A 12,446-nucleotide genomic window follows, 5' to 3' on the forward strand; every position below is an offset into this window, starting at 1 on the left:
GCGATAAAGGAGGAAATGGAGACTTGGACATATAGGAGGTAGAAGAATTAACATGGGAGCATAACTGCTTCATCAACATGGTTTTTTCCACTGTCATGCCAATAAGGCTTATCTTGTCGAGAGAGAGAGAGAGCGAGAGAGAGAGAGAGAGAGAGAGAGAGAGAGAGAGAGAGAAAGAGAGAGAGAGAGATACTCTGGCTCTCATCAGTCACATCTCGCGGTGGGAGGGGGATTGAAGCGGCTGCCTCGGAGCTCTTCAGTAACAGAGACAGTGGACTCACTCATACACACACTCACTCACACAGACACACACACACCGCCCGTTTGAGACTCTCTACCTGACCTGCGTGCAGCCTGACAGACCCACAGCAGCAGCACGATGAAGACATAAGAAGGAACTTTCCTTTGCTTCTTCTTCTTTTTGGTTTTCCAACTGCTCTGGACATCGTCCATCATCTCAACTAAAAGTCAGAACGCACGTCACTGGTTCTTGAACAACGGACGAGATGGCGGTGGGTTGAGAGAGGACAAGCTTATTCTTTCCACCTCAAAAAAACTGCGGACGAGACAACTTCGCTGGCACAGATCTGCTGCTTGCATCCCTCCTCCTCCTCCTCCTCCTCTTCCTCCTCCAACCATCTTCACCTGAAACAAACAGGACGCACCGAGGAGACCAGGCACAGGCGGCTGCTCGCACCAGCGGTCACAGGGAATCAAACTAACAATTTACCTGACAGCATCATCAGCAGCAGACGACTGGACTCTTTCTCAAGGATGCTACTCCAGCACCGACACCAGTAGACGGTCCAAACAGCCGCTGCCAACATGTTCAGCAGAGGTAAGAGACGCGCGTGTTTCTGCTGCTGCTGGTGCGTAAAGTGTGTGTGTGCGTGTGAGTGCATGCGTGTTGGTGCAAATTCAGCTTTATTTCTGAAGATAATTTTACACTAAATGGAATCGCACATGATGAGGAGGAGCGTGCGCGCGCACACGTGTGTATGTGTATGTGTGCGTGTGCGTTGCCTCCAACAACTTCTCAGCTCCGTAGGCCGGGACCGGAGAGCAGAGAATTAAATATTTATCCACTTCATGCAAAAATGATTCTTAAAATAGCGAAGCGCGCTGCCGCACTGCAGTTTGAGGACTTGACTGCACGAGGGCTGGCTGCGTTGGGCTGGCTCTGCGCGTGCGAGGGTGCGTGCGTGAGAGAGAATGAAAGAGACTGCGTGAGGATAAGTTAACGATTTTGATATTGTTATAAAAGTTTGAGCCGTTAGCGCACTTCTCTGCGTGCGCACTCGTGGTTTGGGTGCGCGCGTGTGGTTAAACTGGCTTGACAGAATGAGGCGCACGGCCAAACAACAGCAGGGTGTTTTGACTTGTGTGCGCGCACCCACAGGAGAGGGTGGCTCTCCCACTGGGTGCAGACCAGGGAGAATTAGGAAAGAAACTGACGTGCATGTGCCCAGCACCGGGATGTTTACGCTCGCACGCGCCGTTTTGTGGTGAGAACATAAGGTTGTTGTTTTTTTAGCCACGATGACCTTGCCTGTGGATGTGCTGTTGGGGAAGCTCCAAACAAACACACGCACACACACACACACACACACACACACACACACACACACACACACACACACACACACACACACAGCCTCCTGTGTTTCTACACTTGCAAGCATGCGCACATTAACATGCACTTGTGTACTTGTATGTCCCGTTAAACGTAACTTTTGACAGATACTAGAAAGTGTAGTGGAAATTATGATGAATAGTATGAAACAACACAAAACAGCACAACACACACACACACACACACACACAAACACACACAGACACACACACACACACACACACACACACACACACACACACATCCTTGTACTTCTATCTAAAGGCTGTTGTGCAAGCTGGTGGTGAGTTGGAAATGTATTGTTTTTAGTCACAGCTGTACAAGAACACAACATCTGGTTGGTAAAGTCCCGGTCAGCTCTCTCTCTCTCTCACGTTGTCTACTGTTGTTTTCCGGTGAAGCAGATTATTGACTGAGATTAGGGAGGCTACGAATCAAAATTATTTTGTAATCCTAAAACACTTCAGGATCATTTGGGCCAATAATCGGCACAGACTGACTTCCGGTCGGGAACTCCACCACGCGATTGACAGAAGGTGCAATTCAGGTCCTTAATCGGCCTGATTATCCTCTAGTGTGGAGCGGCCTTTAGTGCTGAGGACACTCAATGCTTTCCAGAGCGCCTGACCTGAACCATCACATCCAAACGTACTAACCTAAAGCTCATCTAATCCTAACCTTCAACTTTATCTTACCCTCAAACAAACCGTTTAAGAAGGAGCATCCAAAATGTCAGGGCTCCTTAAAAAAAACAGTCCCCAGAAAGATATCTGTACAAGTGAACACACACACACAAACTAGGACATTTCAAAAAGAAGTAGCTATTTGTGAAGTAGTGACTCATCTGCCAATCCCCCCCCCCCAAACCCCCACATGGAAATGTATAAATACAGAGGGGCTCCAGTGAAAGGCAGATTGTCAGGGGGCTGTTTTTTATTTTGTGATGAGCGTCGTGCACGGCTGAGTCCTGAGAACAAAATAGAAAAAAAAACAAAAGCCATTCTTTAATAGAGACGCATGGAAGATTTTCATTTGTCATTTCAACGCAGGCCTGCGACGTGGAGGAGGGAAACAACGTGCACACGTGCGTGCACATCATTATGTATTAGCTCACTTGGATCGGCTCGATCGGGGCACAAGCTGGGCCACCTCCTCGTTACGGGGTGGGGACCTAATGGGCCTGACAGAGGGCTGGTTAGTGCTGTCACTGTATGACACAGCCGTAGAGGAGACAAAGAGAACTCGCTGGCTGGAGGGAGACGAGCTTTAATTTTTAATCTTCCAGTAATTTCAGATGGAGAGCACCCACGTAGACACACACACACACAAACACACACACACACAAGCACACACCGCTTTCTATACCCTCCTCCAAGTACTGTATGCGACTGTCAGCAGCAATACTAAAATTCAGAGTAATTGTGCGGTCTGCCTGAGATACAGTTATCCACGGGTGCCACCTTTACCCCCACTATCCCTCTCTGGTGGGATAAAACAAAGGAGAGGGGGAGCGGAGAAGGAGGATAAGTGTTTCTCTGTGTAATGAAAACTCCCTCTCTCTTCCCCTCCTTGTCCGTCTCTCCTTCTCTCTCTCTCTATCTCTCTGCTTGGCCAGTTCCTGCTGCCAGCCTCCGTCAGAGAGGGGAGAGGAGCTGGCAGGCTGATTGGCTGCTCGCTGGCTGCTTTGGGTTGCTGCCGGAGCTTTGTTTTCCAGCTTGTTTGAAGCTGGATTTGTTTCCCTTCCTTGACTTTGCCTCTGTCTCCCAACTTTTCACTTGTCTTTATTTATCTCCAGATTTTTTTTTTTTGTGGTCACATAAACACTGACACTGCAAAACTAAAGTTCCACTGTGGAGAAATTGTCTTTTGGTTATTGATAGCATTCACCCCGGCTTGTGACTAAGAATTGTTTGTTATCTGTCAATCTGGCTCGAATTTAAGCGATCAATCAGTTTGTTTAAAGAAATATAACAACATTTAGAAAAATGACAATTATAATGGGTATTAATGGACATATAATTGGCCCATAATCAAATCATCACATTTCAGAACCTGGAGCCAAACATTTGAAACCTTTTAGCCTGAAAAATTATAAACTTATTATCAAAAAGGCTGCAAATGAAATGAGTAACTGTCGCAATCCGTACTTTCTGCATATATCAAGCAACAGATCAAACATTAATTATTCATATTTTTTTTAATTATTGATGTTGAATTTTCAATAGCAACAAGCAAATTAAGGCAGGACGCTGCTCAGACATATAGGTCACGCTCATCCAGATCGGATTTGCCCCAGATTCATTACACTTCTGTAAGAAAACATCTCAAAGCCAAAAATCTTGTCGAATGAGGGTCTGTGGTCCAACCTGTGTCATTCTTTGAGAACCACTTATAAGAGTAACATTTCTTTAGCTTATTTTATACTCAACTATCTTTTGTTTATTCCCTGATTTCCTGATTGCAGTTTAGCCAAAGCAAGAAAATTGACAATTGAGTTATTTCGATGTGGAAGAGAAAAACTAAACAAATGAAAAGTATGACAAGTCTCAGGGAGTTTCTGTCAAGTCATAATGACGGTCTGTGTTTTTGTCTGTGATTTCAAGGCAGATTTATTCACAATGGATAAGCAGAGATAATGATGTCCTCAGGAAGTGTAAGTCACACTGAATCCCAAAATATGTTTATCACGTCTCAGAGAAGGAGTTTGACGTTCCTGTCCCTTTCACCTCCCTTTACGTCCCGTCTCTCCATCCTCCATCCTCAATCCTCCATCCTCAATCCTCCATCCTCCATCCTCCCATCTGCACATTTCAAGAGATCAGGAGCAGCTCAGTTGAGCATTGGAATTGTTAATGGTTTGTTATCTGGGGACTGACGACATGAAATATGTGTAAAGACGTTAATTATTACCACTTCTTGAGTTGTGAACTCGAAACACAGTCTCCTTTTCTTATCATTACGTCCTAATATGATTTCATCCTCTCGTCCCCGCTCTGCGTTCCTTCCACTGTCATCCATGAAAATTCGTCCATTTCTGAAGAGCTGAAATGTTCTGGGATATCCCCTCCGGCCATGCTAATCTATAACTAACTTCAGCTCTGTACTGAAATCCACTGATCAATATCAATATGTGACGGCGAAATTGCAAGTCACTGTTCATTCAGACTGAAGCATCCACCTCGCTCGAGGGCCCCTGGCTTTCTTAGAGGCCTGAATGTGAATAAAGTCTGGCCTGATTAGGAAACTCTCCGGCGCCGCTGGAACCAGCTTGAGCTTAAACAAACCAGAACTCTGTCCTCATTCAATCCAAACTCTCACCAACTCTGTGTTTATGCAGAAGTGTTGACCAGCGTAATTCAGAGTAATAAGTAATTCATGCTAATTAGGTGGAAATTATTCATTATCTACCAAATTGAGTTGTCAGAGGATGGATTTCATTTCATCCGTTTGTTTTTCAACGTACAAAGAAATCAGATGGCATCATGACAAATGTCTCATCCCTCCTCTCTCTGATGTGACAGTGGAGCTCACCTGTTATATAGATGGTGAAACAATGTTATCTCCATCTGGAAGCCACAATGATGTTTACTGCATTTTAGGAAAAAGGACAAATACCACACTACTCCCATCCCTCAGGTGTAATAGTGTCGTCTCTGATTGGTCGAGCTGGCTTTTACCATAGAAATGCTAAACGAAACCTCTGCTACGATCGGATGGTTCAGCGTTATGTTACAGTGGTTTGTGGGATGAGTGGTACCTTCACTCTTAAATTAATCACGTACACGGTCTCATACTTTTGTCTTTTTCTGTTTTCCAATATTCTTTTGCTCCAAATCAAATGTTTCATTGTCACGATTCATCTCGCTGCTGGTCGGTGTGGCTCCACGCTTGAAACTCTTTTTTAAAGGATTTTCTGAAACGTCAATGGAGAAAATTAATAAGAAATTGATGGTGTCGTTTTCTCCAAGTGGGCCCTCACTGTTACTACCGCACTGGCACGTACGCTGCTTCGCCTGCAGGCTGTCGTCAAGTCAACAAACAATTAGAGGTTGCTGTTGCTCTTTCTGTGTGGCTGTGTGTTTACCGGCGTCTATGAAAGCCTCAGTGGACGATAATAACATATGGATTAGTGACAAAATGGTTATTCGGGTCGGGGGGCATCAAATGGGGGGGGGGGATAATTGAGTTCTGAGATTGATCAAAATTTCCTCTTGCAGCACCGTCGTCCTGTGGCAGTGGCTGGATTTCCGAGCTCAGGCCGAGAGGCTCTATTTAGGGAAAGCTGTGTTTAGCAGATTCTGTAGATGTCTCATATTAAGGGAACTAAATCACCCTGGGAGTTGATGACCGGATTTGAATTCATACGGCAATCAATTACATCTCTCATGCAAGTCACAGCAGAGAACAGGATGAGACGCATCAGCACACACGCCGCCACACACACAGTGGGCGTCCGTGCGATGGCTGTGCATATCAATGACCTTTGCAGTCGCTCCCGCTGCCTGATCTCAAGGTCACTCACAGACTCCTTCTTTCTTCTGCTGCCTCTGAGCTCAGCTGCGGTCCGCCTGCTGAATTTCATCGTCAAGTTGCACAACATTTTCTTTCCGGTCCTTGTGCAGCGTTCGTTATCCATGCATTGTGTCTAAACTCGTAAAAATAATCAGAGGCACCGATGTTCCACAAGCTCCGAGCTTCTAAACCGGTGAACTCGTACAAACGCAAGGCAAAAAGAAAAAGAAAAGGGAAAGACTTAATGAGCAGGGATCGTTCTGATGCTAAATACACAAACAGACACAAATTGAACAGTGCAGAGAATGGAACTGCTGTGTTTCATTCCAACTTTCTTGCCACACACATTTATTTATGTTTTGCACTTTCATAATTTTTTTTTTAGTACTCAGCACAATTTTTACATTGTTCAATTCTACGTGCTCTCCTTTTTTCTTCTTCCTGGATATGGTGTGAACAAAGTGTGAACGGTTTACGCCTCAGTTCTCTGTAATTAGACTCATTCTACTTGTTAAATTGCCGCTGCAGTGAAGTCGCTGCTGAAGACTTTGTAAATATGGCGCAGTCATTTGCTTTTGAATCTCTGCGGATCACCTGGAGAGTCGGCTGCTACACACAGCAGCAGATGAGATATAAATCCCTATCAGGGGGCCCTGTGGAGGCTTCTGATTGCCGTGCAGGTCCACTTGGCAACACCTAGAGCTGTTTGTGTGTGTGTGTGTGTGTGTGTGTGTGAGGTTGTGTGTGTGTGTGTGTCTCTCAGGAATTGCTCTTAACCTCAGAGCTGGAACAGATGTTGATGCAGACATGCAGAACGGCAGCGAAGTCAGGGACAAAGTTTGACAAAAGATGAAAAGAAGCTAACAGGCTAAATGGTTAGCTGGATACAGACATTGAAAATGGAGTAGACTGGAGCTGATTTCCACTTTGCCCAGGAATAGGCCGTCTGGGAACCTAATGCGGCGACATCAGATTCATATTGATGCTTTTACCTCATTCTCAATAAGAAGGCAGCGAGGCCACTGACATCTACCTGCACACAAACGTAAAGTCTCTCACACAAGCCCTCAAAGTCCCTTTTTGGTTCACTGTGGCTGAGGTGTTTTAAAGAGAGAGATGGCTGCATTATCGATGAGCATAGACACACACACACACACACACACACACAGACACACACACACACACACATTTCTGAACACATTGACAAGCGGGGGAAAACTAAATTCAAATCCTTTGTGTATAGCTCCCGTGCTGGATATATCTCCTCTATCCCCGCTCTCCCTTCAAATCTCCTCTCCTCCCATGTCTTCTCCTCTGCAGCTGGTTCGCTCTGTACCTGTTGAATAATTGATGGCTGTTTTGGTTTCCGATAAGGCGTTTGGGGTCCACAGCTCTCAGCAGTAAGGCCTTGCTGCCGTCCTCATGGCAGATCACACGGCTCAGTCCATCCTTTCTCTCGCTCGCTCGCTCCTTCCTCCTTTCTTTATCCAAATCTTGTTTTGCACATAATCCACACGCCGGCTATTCTGACATGTGCCACTCACATTCTCTGTAACATGTGTTTATGTGTTCTGCTCCTATTCCAGGTTTTATTCCACACAAACTCTTGATTTTCATCTTGTTCTCGTGATTACAAACAGCCCTGCAAACAATAAATAAATTGAATATGCTGGATATTAACATGGAAACCGAACTTGCAGAGGCAGAAAAAAAAGTAATAAATAAATAGGCTATGGTATCTTAACATGCCTACATAAACTGGCTCAGCCCTGTAGGTTGTTACTTGGGATCTCAGCCAGCAGCTGGTATCTATAGGGGGTGGACAAAATACCAGAAACACTCCATAAGAAAAACCTTATCACTTAGAAGTGGTTGAGTCATCGTGGGAAACTTGATACGGTTTGCATTTCCCAGCTTCCTGTAGTCTCTCCTTTAAATCCACGTTTTGAGATGAGACAGAGTATGTCCTAAAACAAGGAGCGGGATGAGAGCAGTGGAACGTTGATCATTCTGGACGCTCAACCGGGCTTCTTTTGCCAGATTGCGACACAAAGTGATCCGGCAAGGTGCTGCGTTGGCACATTCTGTGTTGGCAGGTGCAGGCTGCTCAGAGCTGTAGATGACTTGGTCAGATAAATTCTGAATGCAGCCGTGTCTCTGAGAAAACTGAGGAACTATACTACTGCCGCAAAAAAACGTATTTGTAAGAAATATAACCAACTGGATTATGTTTCCTCTAAATTTATTGAGGAAATGTTGTTATAAGATGCATTTGGCGAATCACAAGAACGTATCAGTGATTTTTTTTTAGACAACACATCGCTCCCCACACAGGATCAAGTCAATCTATGGCAGAAGATGCACATGCAGCAACATGAAGGTCAAGTCAATCTATGGCAGAAGATGCACATGCAGCAACATGAAGGTCACTCTCTTGTGCAGCAGATTCCGAGTGACAGGCACACACACGAAGGGCATGGGCACACGTGAACGTTCCAGGGGACCTTTCCCTTTGGTTCACCACAAATCTGTCGGAGCGAGGAGGGGAATTAAACAGGTCTACAGCGGGGCTTTGCATGGACTTTGGATGTGTGACTGTGCCCTAAGGCATGTGATCTGACTGCGTGGAAGGTCAACACATTATGTACTGTATCACAAACATGGAGCAAATCAAAAAGTAGAAAATGACGGGAAAATACAGTCCAGAGAATTAACAGTAAACTATGGACAACATGTTTGGTTTCTGGTAAAACGATCTTGCTCTATAACATTGATTTGTAGTGACTGCAGTCGTATTAAACTTCTTAGACTCTCACAGCACTTGGTTGAGGTTGGACAAATACAGGGATCTGGTTTGGTGCAGGGAAACATTCACATTCACTTAAGTTGCAATGTTCTTTTTTTGTAAATAAAACAATTAAACAACTCCCGTTCAACCTTAACCGAAGAACATGTGTCGCCTTAAACGAACTAAACCCAGGTGGCTGGTGTCACTTAACCCGTCACCCAACCACCCTGAGACATCACTGTTCATTAACGTGTTTCACTCATTCAACAACTATGTTTCCTCTGAATAAAATCCAGCCTGTGTTGCTGTATGTTTACGGCCTCGACCAGGGGCAGGGCACCTCTTTCCTATCAGGGGCAATTTGAGTTTTTACAGCATCCTTCGAGGGCTATAGGCCGACTATACTTCTGAATACACGCTGTATATCACTGTGATCCCTCTAATACGACGGCTTGAAAGTGCTTCTCTTTCTGCCAGGCTGCTTCTCCAGGTTTGGCTCTGTCTGTCTCAAGTCTCTGTCGCGGGACTCAGCGTTGGAAGGGAACACAGCAGCAGGTTGTCCAAAAGACAAGCTTCAGTGCATGTCTACTCTGAATGTGAAAATCCTCAGGACGTACACACAGCTTTGAACTCGTCATTGTTCTGCACCTCAGTGATTTCCTACTGTAAATTTGTCAGGCACATCAGCAGGTTCCACATTAAACGGCTTAAAAAATGTTAATTTCCTTTTGTTCACTTTTCATGTCCGCAAACCTCTCGCCAAATGCCTGAAGGATGTTTGTACGCTCATCAGAATATTCGAATTGTCGGTGGTGGCCTTTTGTTCTTTGAGAGTAAGAAAACACAGTGTTTAGAAAACGGTGCACAATTGGACTTTTTCTGGTTCCTGCAGCTCCACGGCAGCAACAACACACTCCAGCTCAAGTTCTCCCTCTGAATGAGGTTTCGGCTTCAGCTCACCACTAGACTTGGCTGTGTGACACGGCCTCTGTCAGTGGGTGGTCTTGTGGAAGCCGCTTGCTGAGCACATTAACTCCGCCAAAGAGTGTTGACTTTATCCAGGCATGTTTGTTTTTTGCATCTCATCCCGTTTAGCTTTGTGTTTCCAGCTGTAATGACGCTTGACATTGGCCTGGTGAACACTATGTGTCTCCACATTTCACATTTGGGTTTATTTTCTTGAATTAATACACAGCAGTTTTTGAAAGAGTTTCCTTCAACACGACCGCAACCTTGACAGATATAAAAATGGAAGAGACGACCCAGTTACTTTCATTTACTGCTGACTAAAAATAATGATTTGCTGTCATTATAATGGTTTTATGATTCTGAATGGTATCTATAGTGCTACTGGGTGTGAGATCTCCTCAGATCTATTTGTCTCTAGACTAAAGTTGATCTTTGGGTGGAAGAAGTCCGTCTAGCTCAGTTTGGTAGTAGAGTATGAGACTCTTAATCTCAGGGTTGTGGGTTTGAGCCCCCAATGCAGGAAGTTGAGGAATGAGGAATTGAGATTATGAATCCATGACCAGGAACATGATTCCTGACACAAAGAAATCAACCATGTGAATCGTGAGTTGTTGTCTATCAGATGAAAGCCATAAGAAGAATCCTGAAGTTGTTATATCAGTGCAGCACCAGTGCAGGTCGGCGGGGGGGGGGGGGGGGGGGGGGCGGCTCATTCCCAATGTATTTAAATCATGGACACAATATTTTAATGAGAAAAGCAAATTCTTCTTTTACACTAACACAATTTGTGTTACTGTGATCTCTATATAAACACAGCTCACATACATTCTGTGGACATCATTCATTTTTCAGGACGTGTTGGTCTCTCCACTTGCCTGATGCTTTCCTTTGACAGTTTCCACTAATACACAGTACACAAAATCTAGCAAAGTTATATTTGGATCTGCTGCTGTTTAGCTTGCCTACTCTCATTTTAGCATTAAAAGTGCTCATATGGATTCCCAGACATGTTAATGAACGCTGCAGACTGAGGTTCAAGCTCATGTAATCCATTCATACTGAAGCAGTGTTTGTACTTTAGTAGCTTCATAGTTAAAAGGCATTTCCCATTCATTATTCATGTTGTTTTGTCTACTCCCTGCAACAAATCTCAGATGGAGCATCCTTGACTACCCAGCGATGTATTGGTGTGTTCATATGCATGTTCGGAAACTGACCCATGATTATTTATTTGATTTGCTCCCATGGCTTGCGAGGCTCATCTCCTCTCCTCCGCCTCTCTTCCTCTTTTATTTCCCGCTACCTCTGTATTAAAGTGTTTAGAGGCTGTATTGGCCGTAACCCAGCGTGCAGGGATTTGAAGGAGATGGGATAAAGTGGGAGAGAAAAGTTCATCAAACCCACGACAACAAGTCAATTCCCCTTGATTTACCACATCAATCCCCATCTGTTCCATACACGCACGCACACACACCAAAAACACTGCACATATGCACACACATAATCGCTCAAACAGACACCTGAAAACACACACAATCGGACTCACACACAGGCCTCTCTCACTTTCCCACTCTCTCTCTCTCTCTTTGTACTGCAGTACAGACAGACAGGAGCGGCAGCAGTAGCAGGTCTTACATAACAACATCACTGCATTAACGAGCCCATCTGCCTCCGACTGGTGCTTACAGTTACAGCTCCATTAAAACGATCCTCTCTTAATACGAGAGGAGCAGACATAGGACCGCTCGGCTGTGCTCCTGTGCACGCTGAGCGACCAGGTGACTCCAGGTTCATCTGCGTGGAACAGTTTCATTCTTCAAAGCTTGTAACGAGTGGACACATGTTTCTGTAGCCTGCACATAAATGATAGGTCACTGTAGTGTTATTGCAAATATTTTCCCTGAAAGCAAAATGCCAAAAATATTTCCAGGAATAATCAGACAATTTATCAATTAACATATTAATCTATCAGTACATGGAGTCTATAAAAAGCTGGATAGTTAATTTGTTGTTCAAGTCATTTACTGCTCACATGTTTCTGTTGTAGCATTGCAAATAATTATTTCCATCATCTATTTATCTGCTGATTATTTTCTTGATTAACTGACTAATTGTTTTATCTTCATATCTCTAAATGACGTTCATAGTTTCCCCCGAGTCTTGTTTTGACTGATCAAGAGAGAAAAACCCAAATGTATTCACTTTATATTCAGAGATTGAGAGTTAAAAAAAAAGTGCTTAAAGTTGAGACCCTGGAATCACAGAATATTTAGCTTTGTGAAAAAAACAATAAAAACAATAAATCGAGAGCTCCTAAAAATAGTTGCTGAATAATCTAATCGACCATTTGCTGTTTGTTTTATGACTTAGTCATTAAAGCAAATTAAAGGCATTGCATTTGCTTCAGAGAACCCAATTTAAAAGATTTCATCTAATAAATTGATGAACACAATTATCAACAAATTATGTAGCTTTCTTGTGGTCCTATCCCTTCTGTTGTATACATTCTCATGTGCTTTCATGAACACAGGTTTAATAAAGTTC

At 44.1% G+C, this 12,446-nt stretch overlaps 1 protein-coding gene across 1 annotated transcript in view; it reads left to right on the top strand.

The window, feature by feature from the left end:
- Positions 1-282: 282 nt before the first annotated feature.
- The window catches only part of LOC133970218 (reticulon-4 receptor-like 1), a 76,787-nt gene continuing 64,623 nt past the window's right edge, over positions 283-12,446 (top strand). The window contains exon 1 of the mRNA XM_062407113.1: positions 283-838. Within this exon, the coding sequence (XP_062263097.1) occupies positions 826-838 (13 nt within the window). The 5' untranslated portion in view covers positions 283-825. The remainder of the gene's footprint in view (positions 839-12,446) is intronic.

This window comes from Platichthys flesus, chromosome 15 (assembly GCF_949316205.1).
Source record: "Platichthys flesus chromosome 15, fPlaFle2.1, whole genome shotgun sequence".
Taxonomy (NCBI): Eukaryota; Metazoa; Chordata; class Actinopteri; order Pleuronectiformes; family Pleuronectidae; genus Platichthys; species Platichthys flesus.